Source organism: Carlito syrichta, unplaced genomic scaffold, assembly GCF_000164805.1.
Source record: "Carlito syrichta isolate Samal-C Ts95f unplaced genomic scaffold, Tarsius_syrichta-2.0.1 Scaffold303137, whole genome shotgun sequence".
NCBI classification, from domain to species: domain Eukaryota; kingdom Metazoa; phylum Chordata; class Mammalia; order Primates; family Tarsiidae; genus Carlito; species Carlito syrichta.
In genome coordinates, this window is record NW_007247233.1 from 543,967 (window position 1) to 563,989 (window position 20,023).

At 44.4% G+C, this 20,023-nt stretch overlaps 1 protein-coding gene across 2 annotated transcripts; it reads right to left on the minus strand.

Annotated features, from left to right (window-relative positions):
• Positions 1-2,969: 2,969 nt before the first annotated feature.
• MPC1 (mitochondrial pyruvate carrier 1) lies at positions 2,970-20,023 on the minus strand. Of its 2 annotated transcripts, none has more exons than XM_008057826.1 (5): positions 19,870-20,023; positions 7,954-7,957; positions 4,824-4,920; positions 4,000-4,132; positions 2,970-3,500 (listed from the first exon to the last, which is right to left on the minus strand). In XM_008057826.1, the coding sequence occupies exons 1-5, from the start codon at positions 19,938-19,940 to the stop codon at positions 3,476-3,478; spliced, it is 330 nt and encodes a 109-aa protein (XP_008056017.1). In that variant the 5' UTR covers positions 19,941-20,023; the 3' UTR covers positions 2,970-3,475. The 2 variants fall into 2 exon arrangements, with proteins under 2 accessions (XP_008056017.1, XP_021567898.1); XM_021712223.1 differs by lacking the exon at positions 7,954-7,957 and adding an exon at positions 12,145-12,148 and having other exon boundaries at positions 19,870-20,017.

Sequence of the window (20,023 nt, forward strand, 5' to 3'; positions counted from 1 at the left end):
GACACAGTCTCGGTGTTCACTGTGCTTCTAGACCGTAAAGCAGAGATGACTGTTTTTGTGGCTCTCAAGTGTCTCCTCAGTCACCCAATGCAACTTCAGTGTCCTCAGGGGTTACAACAACTTGTGCTTACTTTCTCACGGCTGCTTGTAAACTCCCTGTGCAAATGAATCTAGAAAACATCTAAGAATACCACAATAAAGACGTACAAAGATAAAAAGAGTAATTTATTTTGAGTTGTAGTCTCACTCTGTCACCCAGGCTGGAGTACAGCAGTGGCAGGATCATGACTCACTGCAACCTCCACCTCCTGGGCTCAGGTGATCCTTCTTCCACAGCCTCTGAGTTGCTGGGACTACAGGCGAGTGCCAAAATGCCCAGCTACTTAAAAAAATGTTGTTGTAGAAGGCCAGGCGTGGTAGTTCATGCCTATAATCCCAGCACTTTGAGAGGCTGAGGTGAGAGGATTGCCTGAGACCACGGGTTCGAGACCAGCCTGGGCAACTTGGTGAGACCTCATCTCTACAGTAAATCAAAAAATTAGCCGGGCATGGTGGTATGTGCCTGTAGTTCCAGCTACTGGAAGGCTGGGGCAGAAGGATCACCAGAGCCCAGCAGGTAAAGGCTGTGGTGGCCATGAGCGTGCCGCTGCACTCCAACCCGGGTGACAGAGTGAGACTCCAACTCAAAAAGAAAAAAGCCAAAGTAATGACTGCTCCAAGATTACACTGGAGACCAGACCTGATCTCTAGGCTTCAGGATTAAATATCATAGAGCACACGCTATTCTCAGTGCAGATCAGACACCCACCAAAAAGGTTGTGAGCATGCATTCCACCTGTCTCTAGAAGACAGAGCTCTGGAAATTCCCAGGATAGAAGGGCTGCCAGAACTTGCCCAGGGCCTAGGAGTCAGTGCTGCCCAGGGAGTCTCCTGCATCCAAAATCCAGGGAGAGACCATGGAAATAACTGGTCAGTCTCCTTTTGATAAGACTACTGCTTATAAGCAGAATCCCCAATTGTTGAGTGTTTTTTTTTTTTTAAGTTGGAGTCTCACTCTGCCGTCCAGGCTGGAGTGCAGTGGCATGCTCACAGCCACTGTAGCCTCAACCTGCGGGGCTCAGGTGAACCTTCCACCTTAGCCTTCCAATTAGCTAAAACTACAGGCACATGCCACCACACAAAATTTTTTTATTTTTTTTAGAGTTCTCGCGCCACGTTGCCCAGGCTGATCTCAAACCCGTGGGCTCAGGCAATCCTCTCACCTCGGCCCCCAAAGTGTTGCCATTATAGGCTTGAGCCACTGTGCCCAGCCGTTGAGTGTTCTTTTTGCTAAGAATAGATATTTGATATGGTAAACTTAAGTCAATAATCATAAAAGCACCTTGTTCTAGAATATTTTTTTGTTTGCTGTCAATGAAATTAGGAATCAGATTCCAGTGGTGAGAAAATCCCACACCTTGCCCACTGCTTCCAAGCACCTGTCTTGCATCCTTGCCTTTGCCTTTGCAGGTGTTCAGAACTCATTGCAGACACGGTGGAGCTGGAAGTTTCCTGTGACCCTCCAGGGGAGCCAGGTGCAGGGTCAGTTCCTTGTCTGGCTCCTCACTCCTGCTCGGGCCCCCTTGGCGTCCTCCTAAGGCTGGCAGTCTCCTGCAACTGCACACACTCGGATGGTGCGTGTCATCCACAGGTTTCTCATGCAGATGAAGCTTTTGGCTAACAGGAATGTGCTTACTGACCTCTGTCTCTGTGTCTCTCTTCTTCTCTATCTTCATCTTTCTGTTGCTCTCCTCCTCTCTTCCTGTGTTTGTCTCTCTGTCTCTTTCTATGTCTGTCTCTCTCCCTGCCCTAGGCACTGCCTATCTGCTCCTGGGCCCCAGGATCTCCATCCATCTTTCTGGTAGGGATGTGGCAAGCTCCCCTCTGGCTCAGGACTAAAGGCTGGCAGGATGGGAGTTTTTCCATGGTGATGAAGGGATGAGACAGTGGTTGACCCTAGAGGGGTGGGTCACGGGCAGAGGAGAGCCCCGAGGGTTCGACTGCTGCACTGTCTCTGTGTAGTTTGAACTACTTACACATATTGCTTTTGTGACGAGGTAGAACAAGTAGTTTTAGACTTAACTGAGCCAGTTTGTGGCTGTCTATGTAGACCTTGCAATGGTCTGCCTGATTCCCGGCGTGTTTGTCCTGCCAGGCCCCAATGCAGCTGGGGTGGGTGTGTCCTGGCCCTGTGAGTGCAAGTGTCCCACAGCTTCACGACTGTCCCCTCCTCTGTAATGTGGACCTTGCTGTGAGGCCACAAGAGAACACATAGGACAATGCTTTGTAAATGGCGCAGCACCTTAACAAAGTGACAAAATACGCACTCTCAGCGAGGCCAAGGAGGACTCCCAAGGGGTCCTGGCCGTGGCTCCCTGTCACCCTCTGCTCCCAAAAGGTGCTCCATGCCCTCACCTGCCACTGCACAGAGAATGGGAGACTGTGTTCATGTTCAAGCTGGATATTTTGTAAGAACACTGGCTGCACCCCATGGACTGAGAAGTCAGCATTATTAGTACTGCAGTGTCAGTCCTCGATCCACCTCCTGCAAGCAGTGCCCTGCTCTGGAGGTCAACCTCCCCGTCCCAGGGCGGTCAGTTGGCCCTGGAACTGCAGTCTTACAGCACAATTCTAAGATCACCACAGAAATCACCTGTTGCAACTCTTCACAGAGGGGGAAAGGGAAGCCCAGAGGGGGCTGCCCGTGGTCAGTAGCCAAGGGGAGTCTCAGATGTTTTCCCATAGGAGAAAGGACATGTTCAGAACAGCTGCAAGAGTCAGTGCTTACAGAGACCCTAACCTTCCAGCCCTGCATTGCCCCAGCCATCTTACTCATGGTCAGGGAGTTCCACTTTTCAACTATGTGTGTCTTTTCCAACATAAAGTGTTTGAAACTAGCAAAATGCAGCAAGATAGCTAATCACACTCAGTTAACAAATATTCAAATCATTTATTGCCATTAAGTTACAGCATCGCAATATACACACTGCATGGAAATACACAGAGAACATTATTAAACACTGGGGTGAAAATTTTGGGTGTGGTCAGCTGTTGCTTGTTTTGTGATCATTAAAGAAAAAGTCAAGAATTTTGAGTCCTTAAGTGCTAGGAGTTACAGATTTTGTTCTCTTCAGTTTTTCATTAAGTAAATTCTAATAGACAATATACATATTACTGCAGATAAAACCATCATCAGAAATTATCAAATTAAAATTACATATTTTGAGCTACTTTTTATGGAGAGAAGTAAAATAGTACTTGTAAGGCAGCAGAGAGTTGGCTTACCGACTCTCAGCTATTTCTATAAAAATAGTATGGTCAGTAAAAATAGCGCTCGGTGTTATTTGTCCTCGTGAGCCTATTTGTGACAGTGACTCTGTGACCCAGCAGTTGTGGCTGGTGATGCTGTCCCTTTAAGAGCTGGTTCCTTTCCTTGTTATGCAGATGCCTTTTTAGCCATCCTGGAAATAAACATAGAGGAAAATTCAATGAGAAATTCAAAGGCTATGAATGGCTTTTAAAAAGACACATTTACACAACATTTATTTCAACTTACACTTTTATAAAGATAGTAATACAAGTTGGGTATGCCTTATCTGAAATGCTCAGGACCAAATGTGTTCCGGATTTCAGATGTGTTCAGATTCTGGAATATCCACATTATACCACTTGGACATCCCTAACCCGAAAACCTCAAGCCCTAAATGCACCAATGAGCTTTTCCTTTCAGTGTCATGTTGGCAGCCAAACCATGTGCCGCAGATTTAGAGCATTTTGGACTTGGTTTTTGGACTTGGAATGCTCACCCTTTACCCATCTCATGTCGACTTTCCTGTTTTGGTAAATCAGTTGCTCCCTCAACTGCTGAAGCACATGTATGCACACACTCCCACCCAGCCCCCCAGCCCTTCAGACAAGGCTGTAGCCTCAGAAGGCAGGAGTGACAGGAAACATGCTTACTCGTATTTGATGAGCCGGCTTCCCTGAATGAGCTGGGCGACTTCATTGGTTGCATGACACGCAAATAGAAGCCAGTTTCGAGGCTGCACCTTGTAGGCAAATCTCATGAATATCAAAGAATAGCAACAGAGGGCTGCCAAAACACCAAAGCAGAGGAAACCCATCATTACAGCCTTGAAAGGTGAAGCTGGTGCGACCACAGGGACCAGCAGCTCCACTGTCTTAATCAAAAACAAACCTCTTCTGCTAAAACCCTGACAGGTGGAACAAGCTGTCACTTAAATGCCTCTGTGAACAGGAAGCTCACGGAACATCTGACTACACTGGTAGGCATCTTCTTATTTCCTACTTAAGCACTCAAGGAGCATACTTGAGGAAGAGTCGGCTGAACGTTGTTCTAACTGCTTTTTCTATCCCCTAGAGTTGTCTATAATCCACTATCTGAAAAAACTGCTATTTATTCCCCCAACAATAGTTTCAACTTCAAATATCAGGGTTCCAAGTGAATTTAATGACACTTCTCCCAAATAAAGCTCACAATATGGATCAGGTCAGTGGGCATGTGGGAGGATGAAGACGACACATGCGTCAATTAGATGGGCTGAGCTGAGAAGCAGGAGGGATGTTACCACTTCTAGATAAATATTTCTAATTAAGCCTGGTTTTACTTGCCATAGAGAGGTACCACTCTTCAGTGCCTCTGTGTTCTTTATGTGACCTTCTACTAGTGACTGTCATGTCAGGTGCTACAACCTTGAAACGGGAGCCGGAGCTCCACTGTGTCCAGAGTCCTACCAGCGACAATAGCTTGTATGTACCCTTACCAAATGTCATCCGACCACTGATGATCTCGGGAGACTTTTTCATGTCATTGATGGCAGCAACAGGAAGACCCCAGTTGGCCACTGGGCCCCAAAAGTGCTACAAAAGAGAGAGAGAGAGAGAGAGAGAAGGGAGAGAGAAAAAAGTTATGACAAAACTATAAACAGCGGCAATTTCCTTTAAACCACCATGTGAGGCCTGAAAACAAGTCTTCATGCTTCCTTCTTGCAGGCAGACTGAGTTAACTCATGGAAGGTTAACACTGAGGCATCTGACTGTCTAAATGCTTTCACATGACTCAGCAGTTCCTACAATAGGTCTAGAGCTAGAAAGGAGGTGGCAGTTTACCAAGGTCCCTACCAGCTTCCACACTGCAACTAAGTAGGTCTCTGTCCGATTTAGAGAATTAAAAAAGAGATGAACTTCTTATATGATTCATTCTTGCTATAATTAAAACCTTGTTAGAACTATTCTCCATACTATAATGTTTAAATTGGTCAAAATTCCTTTCTTCAAATTTTCATTAAGATAATTGTTATTAATTCTTAAAATTATTAACTCTAAATTGCATACTTTTATTTCTAAAGAAAGAAGCTTAATAAGGGAAGAAATTGTTTCCAGCTCATATGAGCTATTCTAAGATTAAAGAACATGGAAATCTACATCCAGAACCCCAGATACTAAGAAATTAAGATTGGAAAATACTTTTGAAGCAATAGCAAAAACTTACATTAAAAACGGGCCAGTAGTTTTTTATTTTATGACTATACTCATCCAAGAATATCAAAATGAGGTTGTCTGTGTTAAACAGCCGCTAAGTACCATGTAATTTCTGAGGCTGAAATGAGTAAGGCCAATGGCTTTTGTTCATTAAATTTAAAATTGTTGCATTAATACAGACCTTGCAAATAATGTTTTAAAATCTGAAAGACATCATACGTTGTTGGCTAAGCACCCCTTTCAGTCATCAGAACATTAAACAGTGAAAACAGTCCTTGCTTGAGTTCTGCCTATCATAGTGTTTAGGATAAATTCAGACTGTAGAATATATTTCTTGACTTTGCTTTTCTATTATTGATTAGGACTAAAATGCAAACATTCCCTAAGAAATAGGAAACCAAGGGAAATATGAGAGACATGAATGGGAATTACAGTTGGCATGACAAAACATTTTGAAATGTTTACTTAACATGCTTTCGTGTAAGTCACGCAGCTCATGCTTTGAAAATGATAACAAGAGGTCAAAGTTTCTATGTGGCTGGCCTGGCAGTACCTCAGGCTCCATGTCTGAGTTATAAACTCTGTCAATGAGGCACAGCTGGTTTGAAGAATCCTTTTTTTTTTTTGAGCTGGAGTCTCACTCTGCTGCCCTGGCTGGAGTGCAGTGACATGCTCACGACCACCACAGCCTCGACCTGCTGGGCTCTGGCGATCCTTCCTCCTCAGCCTTCCAAGTAGCTGGAACTACAGACATGTGCTATTGTGCCCGGCTTTTTTTTTTATTTATTGTAGAGACGAGGTCTCACCAAGTTGCCCAGGCTGGCCTCAAACCCCTGGGCTCAGGCAATTTGCTAGCCTTGGCCTCCCAAAGTGCTGGGATTACAGGCTTGAGCCATCACGCCCAGCCTAAAGAATCTTTGAGCTTCTGGGCTTCCTAATCCTCATCTTGTATTCAGACTAGACTTCTCTAAGACACTCACTGCCTCAACCTGAGTTTCCTACATTCTGCCAAGGTATAGCATTTTCTCACTCCTGCCCTTGTAAGGGAAGAGGCCCTGTCTCTCCCTTACCTGCTTGCTTCTCTTCCTATCCTGCTGCTGGGTGGTACTGAATCTTTCAACTTTCTATTGTTCCACAGTGATCCTCCATTTCCTTCTCTTTTGCCCAGACCTTTCTCACTTGGTCTAGTTTCCTCTTCTGTTCTGCTTCCTGTCTCTGGGCTGCTCCACATTGGGTGCTGCTCTCGCTGTCTACTGTAAGGTGCATGAACCCAGTGGGCTGTGACTTAGCCTGGGAAGTCACTCTAAGAGGGGCGTGGCAGGTGCAGTTCACCACCTGCCAGGGTGAATGTGTCCTCTCTCACAGCTGGGGCTGGAACAGAAATAGACAATGGAATGAGTCTAAGAGGAGATAGCCCTGGGGTTCCTGGCTGAGTGACAGTATTAAAAGCTTCAGGGGATGAGTGTTCATCACACCAAGTTCTGTACATTAAGAACTATGTGTATACACATGACTGCAAGCACTGAGCTGTACTTAAATCCACTTCTTAAAAAGAACACAAAGGTAAATGTCCTTTAGACACTGACACTGGCTTACTAAAATGCCTAGACTGAGAAGTTTATAATGCATGCTTTTGATCTAGTCCAAGATTCTATTTCCTCTTTCCTTTTTTAGAATACATGTTTGATCTATGTTTCATTAGATATTCATCAATTTCCAGAAAATAAGAATAATAATATCCGAAAAGAGAAATTAACATAATTGGATCAAATAGAAAAACATTTACTCTATTATGATTCTTAATTGTGCCTAAAACAAAGTTCATACAGAAATGAGCAGCGCCCGGTCCCTGACTGGAAGTCAAGGCATGGAAATAAGCTCCCGTCTACAACTGTCATCTCACCCTTCCCTTCCTGCTCTCTCTCTTCCTCTCTCACCCTTCCCTTCCTGCTCTCTCTCTTCCTGTCTCCTCACTCTTCCTTTCTAGCTCTCCTCCCTCTCCCTTCTCTTCCTGCTCTTTCTTCCTCTCGTCTCACCCTTCCCTTCCAGCTCTCTCTCTCCCTCTCCTCTCACCCTTCTCTTCCTGTTCTCTCTCTTCCTCTCTCTCATCCTTCTCTTCCTGCTCTCTCTCTCTCTCCCTTTCCTCAGCTGCCACGCTCTTTAATGATGTTATCAGTGAGGTTCTCACATGCCCCTTCCTAAAAACAGGAGGAAGAAACACCGTGGTCCTCACAGGAGCAGGATCTGGAGCTCACTAGGAGAAGCAAGGGTGTGGAGGGCACCCTCTCCTACAGCTCTCCACCACGTGGTTGGAGGGACAATGCCAGCAAAGGGTGCCACACCTGTTGTCCAGAACTCTGTTAATGCAGAAAGTCTGCAAGAACCTGACATAAGCAGAAAGAATTTTCTTACCGTACTATTTTGTGAGGAGTCACCAAGGTTCAGAAAGAGGAGACATGGAAGAAAAAAAAAAAACAGATCAGATGCTTTAAAGATTTTGGTTCTAATAGGTTACTTTAACCTCACACCTGTATTCAAATTTCGATAACAAGACTACAATGTTAGCAACATACATTCTTTTGTCTTTTCCTGTTTTTGGAAAAGATCAAGTAACATTTCTAATAACAACTCTGAGTTAACAAAATTAAATCTTAATTTTATGGAAAATAAGTTTAATCCTTAGAGCAGAGTAGTCCAATATTAATATAATGCAAACCACAAATATAAGTCATATGTGTAATTTAAAAATTTCTAGATGCATATTAAGAAAATTAAAAAGAGGCCAGGTACGGTGGCTCAGCCTATAATCCCAGCACTTTGGGAGTTCAAGGCAAGAGGACTGCCTGAGCCCAGAGGTTCGAGACCTGCCTGGGCAACTTGGTGAGACCTTGTCTCTACAATAAATCACAAAAATTAGCCGGGCGTGGTGGTATGTGTCTGTAGGTCCAGCTACTTGGAAGGCTGAGGTGGAAGGATCACCTAACTGCAGCAGGTCGAGGCTGCAGTGGCCGTGAGCATGCTACTGCACTCCAGCCTGGGCAACAAGAGTAAGACTCCAACTAAAAAAAAAAAAAAATTAAAAAGAAACCACAATGTTAGTTGTATTAATAGTTTATTTATGGACAACTTGGTGAGACCTCATATCTATAATAAATCAAAAAAATTAGCCGGGCGTGTTGACATGTTCCTATAATTCCAGCTCCTTAGAAGGCTGAGGCAGAAGGTTCATCTGAGCCCAGCAGGTCGAGGCTGTGGTAGTCGTGAGCATGCCACTGCACTCTAGCCTGGGCAACACAGTGAGAATCCAACTAAAAAAAAAAATTTTTTTTAAATTTGTACAGATGATCAATAAATTTTGTTAACTAGTCTTTGCATGCTTTTTTGTACTAATTCTTTGAAATCTAGTGTGCGTTTTACATTTACAGCACAACTCGGTTTGCACCAGTCACATGTCAAATATCCACCTGTGGTCTGTGTCTCTCAAACCAGACAGCGCTTGAGGGGAAATAATCCTTTGAAAATGGCAGGTTGGAAGGAAGCAGCACACTGCTGAATTCCATCAGAATCTCTCCATTTCTACTTCCAGAAAGTGAACCCACAGATGCACGGTTTGTGTTACTACTGAACTACTTAAAGTGGCGCCTGGCATACATTTATTTATGTATTTATTGATTTGAATTCATTTGAGTCTGGGTTTCACTCTGTCACCCAGACTGGAGTGCAGTGGCACAATCATGGCTCACAGCAGCCTCTACTTCCTGGGCTCAGGCAATCCCTCTACTTCAGCATCCTGAATAGCTGGGACTATAAGCAAACGCCACCATGTCTGGCTAATTTTTTTGATTTATTGTAGAAACAGTGTCTCACTGTGTTGCCCAGGCTGGTCTTGAACTCCTGAGTTCAAGCAATCTGCCTGCCTCGGCCTCCCAGAGTGCTGGGATGACAGGCACGAGCCACTGTGCCCTGCCAGTACTTAGCATTTAGATGACAGTCAAAAAGTATTTGTTGAGTGGTAAAAACTCTCAATGCTGTTTTCCTGAATGTTAAACTGGATATCTTGTAAAAAAATACAAAAAGCTTTATAGTGAGTTATTGTTATTACTGAAACAGCAATTACTCTTGCCAGGTTATAGCTTAACTCTTCTCTTATAGCAAAATCTCGAAGTTGAGCTACTGAGTTATTTGGATAAAATAACAAAATCCTTGCTAAATGACTTGCTAAAGTCTAAACAACTCTACTGGTTGTTTTTATTCTGAGGTCACAAAGATTCTAATTATAACATGAAAGTAATTGTTGATGGTGCTGATAATACAGTAGCCTCTATTATCCTCAGAGAACATGTCCAAGACCCACAGCGATGCCTGAAACCATGGACAGTACAGACCCCTACATGTACTATGCTTTTTTCTAAATACACATCCTAGGATAGAGTTCAATTTATAAAATAGGTGCAGTAAGAGATAAACAACAACAAATAATGAACTAAAACAATTATAACAATTTACTGTTATAATACTTATGTGAATGTGGTGTGCCTCTCTCAAAAGATTGTCAAATTTTTGGACCACAGTTGACCTTGGATAGCTGAAACTGCAGAAAGCAAAACCGTGGATAAGGGATGACTACGCCACACTTCAGATAGGGTTTACTATGAAGTGCCTGAAGCCACAGAAAGAGCCTGTCCAATAAATTACATTATCAAGACTATATTTCATAGCAAGTGAAACTGACCCCCGTGCTTTTAAGGAATTGATAGCCTTCCAGAATGGACAACATAATGAGCTAGCATAGTCACCTGCAAAACTACCCTCCTTAAAATACCTTTTTTGGTATCTAAGCATAGGATTTTCACATAACTATAAATTACCAGGGGCACATATTTTTTCCCTATAAACACATTTACTTTTGAGTTGGAGTCTCACTCTGTTGACCAGGCTGGAGTGCAGTGACATGCTCACAGCCACCGCAGCCTCAACCTGCTGGGCTCAAGTGATCCTTCCACCTCAGCCCTCCAAGTAGCTGGAACCACAGGTATGCGCCACCATACCCAGCTAGCTTTTTGATTTATTGTAGAGACGAGGTCTCACTAAGTTGCCCAGTTTGGTCTCAAGCCCATGGACTCAGGCAATCCTCTAGCCTCTGCCTCCCAAAGTGCTGGGATTACAGTTGTGAGCCACCATGCCTGGCTAAACACATTTTAAAAGCTGTAGTATTTACAATGTAACGTTTCGACTTGAACATAACCTAACTTTCAATTTAAGACTCTCCTTAAATCACACAATAGTTCGATGCTATCCTGTTTTTCAACAGGTGACCCTAGTACGGATTATAATGTTATGAGGATAGGGAGAATTAATTCCTACCTTCGTACCCTATTCAACACAGAAGTCTTACATAAGGATGATCACTTTACTAATGGTTTAATGATTGCAAAACAATCTGGGAATAAAGTCATTCTTAGCATCCCTGCTAAACACAAAACTTGACAACTCAACAGCCCTCAATGCTGTGTCAGGATTTTCTAAAACATATGAATCAAGTATTCAGTCACAAAAATTAAGAAAGCATGCTTGTGCAAAGCCAAGCTAGAAAAAAAAAAATGCCTCCTAGTGTTAGTACCTGTTTCAAAAAAAGATCAACTTATAAGCCATGTGAAACCTGCAATTTGGGGATAATAATGAAAAACTATGTAGAAAATATCCTTGATTTTTTTCTTTACTTGATATGCTGCCTTTATTTTCAGTAAAAACAAAACAAACAAGAACTCTTATGTGCTTTCTTGGGTTCACTTATGTCCTTGAATTTTCATGGAGGAGAAACTATTATTTCCAGTTAAAAATGAACTAGTTTTGGCGGGGTGCAGTGGCTCAGGTCTGTAATCCCAGCACTTTGGGAGGCCGAGACGAGAGGATTGCCTGGGCCCAGGGGTTTGAGACCAGCCTATGCAATTTGGTGAGACCTCGTCTCTGTATCAAGAAAAATTAGCTGGGCATGGTAGCACATGCCTGTATGTCTGGCTACTTGGAAGGCTGAGGTGGAATGATCGCCTGACCACAGCAGATTGACGCTGGGGTGGCTGTGAGCATGTCACTGCACACTAGTTTGGGTGATGGAGTGAGGCTCCCACTCAAAAAAAAAAAAAAAAAAGAACTAGTTTTGGCAATTATAAATAAAGCCTCTGTATACATCTGTGTGCAGGTTTTTGTGTGGACTAAGTTTTCAACTCCTTTGAGTAAATACCAGGGAGTGTGATTGCTGGCTTGTATGGTAAGAGCATGTTTATTTTTGTTAAAAACCGCCCAACTATTTTCCAATGTGCTTGTTTCGTTTTGCATGCCACCAGTGGTGACTGAGGGTTCCTGGTGCTCCACATCCTCACCAGCATTTGTTGTCAGCGTTCTGCATTTTGACCATGATAATAGGTGTTTAGTGGCATCTCAGTGTTTTAATTTGCACTTCCCTGATGACATCTGATGAGGAGCATCTTCTATATATGCTTACTTGCCATCTGTCTATGATGAGGTATCTGTTAAGGTCTGTGGACCATTTTTTAACTAAGTTGTTTACTTATTATTGTTGAGTTATTTTATATTTTGGGTAACAGTACTTTATCAGTTATATTTTATATTTTTCTGTTAATTGACTTCTAGTTTAATTCCACCAGTCTGAAAGCAGATACTTATGATTTCTAGCTTTTAAGTCTGTTAAGGTATGCTCTATATGCCAGCGTATGACTTATTTTGGAGAACGTTCCCTGTGAGAAGATGTGTAATCTACTGTTGCTGATGGGATAGTCTCTAGATGTCTGTCGTACCCAGCTGGTTCATTGTGCTGTTGCACATTTCTTGTCGAGAAGTAAGAGTTATCTACCATTATTGTTCAAGGCCTACATTGGAAAGCATAAGTACCTCCACTCTAATCAAGTGCTTTTATTATTACTTTAAGTCAAAGCTTGCTGAAGTGGGATGACTTTCATGGAACCTTCTCTTTCACTCGGGGTATTGGTTGACTCAAGGTTTCTTTGAAGTTCATTTTTATTTTCAGAATGTCTGCTAGGCACTGCCCAACTCAGTCTCTTATTTTCCTAAAATTATTGGCAGTAATGTGAGCTTTCTCTGAAAGTACTGACAGTAATTGAGGTAATTTATAATTTACTTTTTAGTATTAGGATCCACCTGGCACCCTAACATAGGCTACTCATAACACACTTAAGTGGGGAAAGACCTTGAGATTTTTTTAGATTGTAATTTTATAATTTGCTGAAATGCTTGCATTTCATTTATTCTCACCAATTTTGTCTAATTTTCTAGCTCAAGTTAAAATGAGAGTGTTTTAACAATTAGAATGTGTGTTAATCAGCTGTATTTAGCGAGCCAAAACTCAACTGAATGACAGTAAGGACCTTTGAGAACTATACTATCCAGGTATCAAAAGACTTGTATGGCCAGTTCTACCTCAACACTTGGAGGTTATTAAATCTCTGAAGATTAATTACATGGCAGGGAAGTGTTCAAAGAATCAAGGACAGGATGTAGAAAGTAGTGTGGCAGACAGGAAGGAGACAGAACAGGAAGGTGGTGCACAGAAGGCATCTAAAACTTCTTTTCACAACTATTATGTGCATTACTTTTTCCTTTAAATCCTAGATGGACAAGGTCAGGATCAGTGGCTCAAACCTGTAATCCCTGCACTTTGGGAGGCCAAGGCGAGAGGACTGCCTGAGCTCAGGGATTCGAGACCAGCCTGAGCAACATGGTGAGACCTCGTCTCTACAATAAATAAAAAAATTAGCCAGGCGTAGTAGTACATGCCTGTAGTTCCAGCTACTCGGAAGGCTGCAGCAGGATTGCCTGAGCCCAGCTGGTGGAGGCTGCAGTGGCATGAGTATGCCACTGCACTCCAGCCTGGGTGACAGAGTGAAACTCTGACTCAAAAAAAAAATAAATCCTAGATGGACATTTCTGTTTTGGTTTCACAAGATTAGTGTTCAGAGGTTCTCAAGTTTTCTGTTTGGTCTAGATATCAGCTTCTCATGTAGCAAGGGAAGTGTTAGCTATCTAAGGTCCCAATTCTAATATTCCACAAGTTTGGAAAAGATTACCTTTTATTCTACTACAACCTCTTACCTGGGTAATAAGTACAGATTCTTAAGGCTCTCCTAGTAACTCGAGTTAAAATTAACCTAGAATAGAGTTGCTTATTAACTTGAGACTATTCATTGTAAACATCCACTAACCTCAGATCTGTAAGCATGCTAAGGGATTAACTGACTTTAGAATACTATATGATCTAGCTTCTACTAAGATAACATCCTCTGCACACATCTACAAATATGTGTGTACCCATTCACCTCTACTCTAACATACAAAATTCAGAGGAGGAAATCTCTGGAATAAATCTGCACAGACCTTGATCGATTTCATCATTAGAATACTTGTCCTACCTCAAAACTTATTTGTTCATTTGACTCCATTCTTCTTAACCAAAAATCCAGTTGGGAGAATGAGAGGAGAGGAAGAAAAAAGAAGAGATATCTTCTTTTATTCTGTCAATAAGGTATGTGAGGGAAAAGTTTCTTAAGAAGAAGATACAGGCCGGGCTGGGTGGCTCAGCCTGTAATCACACGCCTTTGGGAGGCTGAGGTGAGTGGATTGCCTGAGCCCGCGGGTTCGAGACCCGCCTGGGCAGCGAGACCTCATCTCTACAATAAATCAAAAAATCAGCTGAGCGTGGTAGCGCATGCCTGTAATTCCGGTTACTTGGAAGGCTGAAGCGGAAGGATCACCGGAGCCCAGCAGGTGGAGGCTGCGGTGGCCGGGAGCGGCCACGGCACTCCAGTCTGGGTGACGCCAACTCTAAAAAAAAAAAAAAAGTGAGACGCCAACTCAAAAAAAAAAAAAAAAAAAAAAAAAAAAGAAGAAGATACAGGAATAAAGATCCAGGAAGTTTTTGACTCAAGACTCTCATCAAGGTAAGAGGAGACTGACAAGAAAAGAGATGGAAGGTACCAAGAAGGGAGCACCAAAAATCCAAGGGAGTAAGCATGTAGCATTAACCACAATAGCAAATAAACTGAACACTTGGGTCAAGCTTGATGCACGGCATGAAACAGCTCCCAATGCACAAAAGCAAAATAATCTGCCTAAGCTCATAAAGCTACAAAGCAGCAGGGCAAGGTTTCAAAGCCATCATTGAACTCACCACCTACGTATAACAGTATCACAACAAACAGAAATGTCAACCGTGACTTAATCTTATTTAATACTGGATCCTAGCCGGGCTTGGTGGCTCAGCCTGTAATCCCACGCCTTTGGGAGGCTGAGGTGAGTGGATTGCCTGAGCCCGCGGGTTCGAGACCCGCCTGGGCAACCTGGGGAGACCTCATCTCCACAATAAATAAAAAATTAGCTGGGTGTGGTAGCGCATGCCTGTAGTTCCAGCTATTCGGAAGGCTGAGGTGGAAGGATCCCTGGAGCCCAGTAGTTCGAGGCTGCGGTGGCCGGGAGCGGCCACTGCACTCCAGTCTGGGCGATAGAGTGAGACTCCAACTCAAAAAAAAAAAGAAAAAAAATACTGGATCCTATTTAAATGTCCCCAGTTACACCGTAATGCCTCTCACAACTGGCTTTCTGTATCAGATCCAACTAGGTCCACATATCACCGTTGGGTCTCAGTGTGTCTCGGGGAAAGCCTGTTCTCCCAAACCCCATCTTTCAATGAAAAAGCATCAGCATTCAGAATACATCTGGAAACCCGTGTTAGTAAGAAAAACGTATTTTAATCTTATTCATAAAACGTGATTTTAAAAAGTTTACAATTTGTGTGAAACATGACTTTAAATTTTTGCTGAAAAATGCCATCATGTTTTCTTATTAAAATAATTTTTAGCTGGGCGCAATGGCTCATGCCTGTAATCCCAGCACTTTGGGAGGCAGAAGCAAGAGGACTGCCTGAGCCCACGGGTTCGAGACCAGCCTGGGCAATGTGGCAAGACCTTGTCTCTACAATAAACTTAAAAAAAATTAGTTGGGCATGGTGGCGTGCATCTGTAGTTCCAGCTACTTGGAAGACTGAGGCGGAAGGATCGCCTGAGCCCAGTAGGTCGAGGCTGTGGTGGGCGTGAGCATGTAACTGAACTCTATCCTGGGTGACAGAGCGCAGCTGAACTCTATCCTGGACGACAGAGTGAGACTCCGACTCAAAAAAACAAATTATTGGAGTCTCACTCTGTCGTCCAGGTTGGAGTGCAGTGGCACGCTGTAGGTAACCACAGCCTCGACTTGCTGGGTTCAGGTGATCCTTCCTCCTCAGTCTTCTAAGTAGCTGGAAATATAGGTGCGCGCCACCACATCTGGTTAATTTTTTGATTTATTGTAGAGATGAGGTCTCTCTAAGTTGCCCAGGCTGGTCTTGAACTCGTGGGTTCAGGCAATCCTCTCACCTTGGCCTACCAAAGCGCTGGGATTATAGGTGTGAGCTACCGCACCCAGTCAATAATAATAATTTTTAAACTCTAGAAAAACTTTAGTTTGCAAACCTCCACCTCCCTTTAGCAGGCTGTAAAGAGAATGCAGCCCCTCAGGACAGGAGATGCAGAGTGGGTACAGTGGTCACTGATGAGGTAGAGGTGAAGGTGCAGAACCTCGTGTCTGATTGGAAGAAGAGTCACAATGGAGCTTTCTTCTCTATGTTTTGCTCTGCTTTGCTAAAGGAAAGCAGGGCTGTACGCAAGAAACTTGGACAAATATGGAATATTTTCCTCTGGCAAGTTCTAGGAAAAAAGGTGTATATTTCTAGGGGGAAATGCTTAAGTAAAAAGCTGCTGGGTTGACACCTGACCTCCACTGACCTGGATCACTGGCAACCCCCGCGTGATGTTTGCTGTGCCAAGAACCACAGGGAAAACAAGGGCAGTCTAACACCTGACATCATGTGTTCACTTCTCAAAAATAATTCCAGTCGAAATCATAGAGCTTTATGCCCACACTTAAGATTTTAACTTTCTTTCTTTTTGTGTTGGAGTCTCATTCTGTCACCCAGGCTGGAGGGCAGTAGTACACTCATGACCACCACAGCCTCGACCTGCAGGGTTCAGGTAATCCTTCCACCTCAGCCTTCCAAGTAGCTGGGACTATAGGCATGTGTCACCACGTCCAGCTAATTTCTTTTGATTTATTGTAGAGATGCAGTCTCGCCAATTTGCCCAGCCTGGTCTTGAACCGTGATCTCAAGCAATCCTCTCGTTTCAGCCTCCCAAAGTGCTGGGATTACAGACATGAGCTACCATGCCCAGCTAGGATTTTAACTTTCCACATAACAGGAAACAAAAAGTGTCTCTGCTTGCAAAAATAGAAGGATATAATATATAGTGATTTGGAATTTCCAGGTATTTTACAAACTGTATCCAATTTAATTTTCTTGAAAGCCCAAAAAGATGGCGCATGATCACTAAACCCATTTCATGGGCAAGTAAAGTCCACTGGGATCGACTTGCTTGGAACCTTGACTATAAGTCATTTTTCTAAATCCTAGCACTTTTCTGGGCAATGCAATTTTCTTCTTTTCCTTATTTAGTCAAAGTGTAAATCAACTAAAGTAATACTGGAGAAACAAAGTATAAAAATGGGCAGGTGCAGAGGCTCATGCCTGAAATTCAGCAATTTGGGAGGCTGAGGTGGGAGGATTGCTTGAACCCAGGAGTTCAAGACCAGCCTAGCCAATAGCAAGACCTTGTCTCTACAAAAAATAAAATAAAATAAGAAAGTATAAAAGCATGAAAGTTACATGAAGTTAATTTTAGAAAAAAGGTTAGATGATATATCAATATGTTCTACTGAAAAGTCTGGCAACCAGGCACAGTGGCTCACGCTTGTCATCCCAGTATTCTGGAAAGCTGAGGTGGGCGGATTACTCAAACCCAGGAGTTGGAGACCAGCCTGGGCAACTTGGCGAGACCTTGTCTCTACAATAAATCAAAAAATTAGCTGGGTGTGGTTGCATGCACCAGCTACTTGGAAGGCTGAGGTGGAAGGATCACTTGGACCCAGCAGGTGGAGGCTATGGTGGCAATGAGCATGCCCCTGCATCCAGCCTACAGGACAGAATCAGAGACTCAGACTCCAAAAAGAAAAGAAAAGAAAAGCCTGGCTCTGGGAAATTCACCTAGTAGAAGCAAGTAAACATGTGGGAAAGCAGGGCAAACGCTCTTCCTCGATAATCCATTTAACACATTCTTCCTAGGTGATAGAACTGTTAGTCGTTGTCAGCATACTCTTCATATAGCTAAGTATTAATAACTTCATTCTGGATTATACCATACAATGTTGTCCTTAGTTGTACCTCACTGTTGGAAGGCTCGTTATACAAGAAGACCTTAGCAAAGTGCTAAAGTAAGCCCAGCGTGGTGACTCACCTCTGTCATCCCAGCACTTTGGGAGGTGGAGGCGAGGGGATTACCTAAGTCAGTGGTTCGAGGCCAGCTTGGGCAACTTGGCAAGACCTTGTCTCTACAATAAATCAAAAAAGTAGCCGGGCATGGTGGGGCACACCTGCAGTTTCAACTACTTAGAAGACTGAAGTGAAAGGATCGTCTGAGCTTAGTAGGTTGAGGCTGCAGTAGCCATGAGCATGTCCCTGCACTCCAGCCTGGGTGACAGTGAGATTCCCACTCAAAAAAAAAAAAAAGCTAAAGTAATACTCAAAGCCGCAAAGAAATTCAACTTCAAGGATTAGAACATGTTCTCAGGTTGCTACTTTACTCAAAAAATTTCCCACATGAATCTGATAAATTGCTGAGCTCCCCAGTCTTAAATATCTACCTTGATGATCCTAGTCCTATTTTAAGCATAGAAGTGTCTTTTTTGAAAAGTTAGCAATTGTGGAAAGCTTCCAAGTTTTCCATGCAGCAGACAATTATTTTTCCTACCCAACTGCTCTGTAAAATTAGAATTACAACGTATTTGCAATAAAATTCAGGATTCAAAAATTAATCCTTTGTTATGACTGAAATCAAGTTGCCTTCTACTGTACCTTTGGATGTTTATACAGGGACTTCTTCCATGTCTTTGCCTCTTCACACTATTAACAATGGAAAATCCTGCATCCCTACACTCAGCTAAGTTAAAATCACACAGAGAAAACAAACTAAAATTACATTCACAGATACCCTAAAACCGTTTCAAAGTTACATTATACATTTCAAAATAAAAGCAGGCACCCCAAGATTAGAAGTGAAATAAGCCATCTAAGATGTACTTTCAGGTTTTTCAAGGAAGAATGTCCTCTGCTTCTAACGGGAGAAAAGAGTGGAAGGAAACCAGAAGTATAGGAAGGAGATGCCCTTGGGTACGCTTCGCTTTACTTTAAAACATTTCAAATCTCATTCCCTCCCTGGCTTTGACGTGAAGTCCTTAAAATGAGAAAACCGAAAGACGATCTGGAGTGTCGCAGCCCACTTTTTTTCCGCTGTCACAGAAGCTACCTCCACTCGCGCCTGATTAATTGCAGGGGACGCGCCGCGCTCGTAGCAGCACTTACCGATCCCGCGCCCCGCACCGAGTCCGCGCACACGGGCGCCCCCGCACACCCGGACGGCCCCCGTCCGCAGCTGCAGAGAGGCGGAGCCTGCGCCCACCGCGACCCACTCCAGGATCTGGCAGAAACCAGCCAGGAAAGCACCCCCGCCCGGAGGGGCGAACCACGGCCATCATGGCCGGACGCCCCACTCTCGCCCCACTGACTCCGCGAGCCCGGGCGCCCCCACCCACCGGGACGTCCCCGCGCACCTGGACGCCCCTTGTCCGCAGTTGCAGCGAAGCGGAGCCCGCGCCCAACGCGACCCACTCCGCTATCTGACAGAAACCGACCAGGAGAGCACCGCTCCCCGGAGGGGCGAGCCACGGTCACCCTGGCCGGACGCCCCACTCTCGCCCTTGCCAGAAGGGACACCTATTGTCACCAGCCGGAAAGGACGCGCACTGTCACCCCGCCCTGGAGGGACGCCCACTGCCTCCGGCCGGGAGACGAGTCCTCACTGTCACCCCTGCTGTAAAGGACGCCCCACTGTCACTCGTGCCTGGAGGGACGCCTCACTGTCACCGACCGGGAGAGGCATCCCCGCTGTCGCCCCTGCCGGGAAGAAAGTCCACTGCCACCCACTGTCACTGGCGCTGCGATACCCACTTCGGGGAGTGGGGACCGGGAGTCTAGGAGGGCCCCTGACAAGCGCCCCATCCCGTCCGCGACCAGGCCCACCCTCCACCCGCAGCCACCATGTCCTCCGTTCCGGCCCCTCCGTGTTCCGGGGTCCGGCCCGGGGCACTCGTCACCTCATGAGGTAGTTCCGAAAATCCTTGCTTCGGGCATAGTCCGCCGCTTTCCGCACCAGCGCGCCAGCCATGGTTGTGCCGGACCCCAGGCCCCTCGTGGTCCCTGCTGCTGCCGCCGCCGCTCCTCAGAACCCAGTGACACCCGGTCAACCCC

Bases quoted from the DNA above. Each gene is read 5' to 3' on its own strand.
- MPC1 (XM_008057826.1), bottom strand. From the start codon at position 19,940: ATGGCTGGCGCGCTGGTGCGGAAAGCGGCGGACTATGCCCGAAGCAAG. The intron at 4,133-4,823 runs GTAAGGGTACAT...GTGTTTTGGCAG, and splicing joins CAGTGGTCGGATGACATTTG to CCCTCTGTTGCTATTCTTTG. The intron at 3,501-3,999 runs GTAAGCATGTTT...GTTTATTTCCAG, and splicing joins AGCCGGCTCATCAAATACGA to GATGGCTAAAAAGGCATCTG.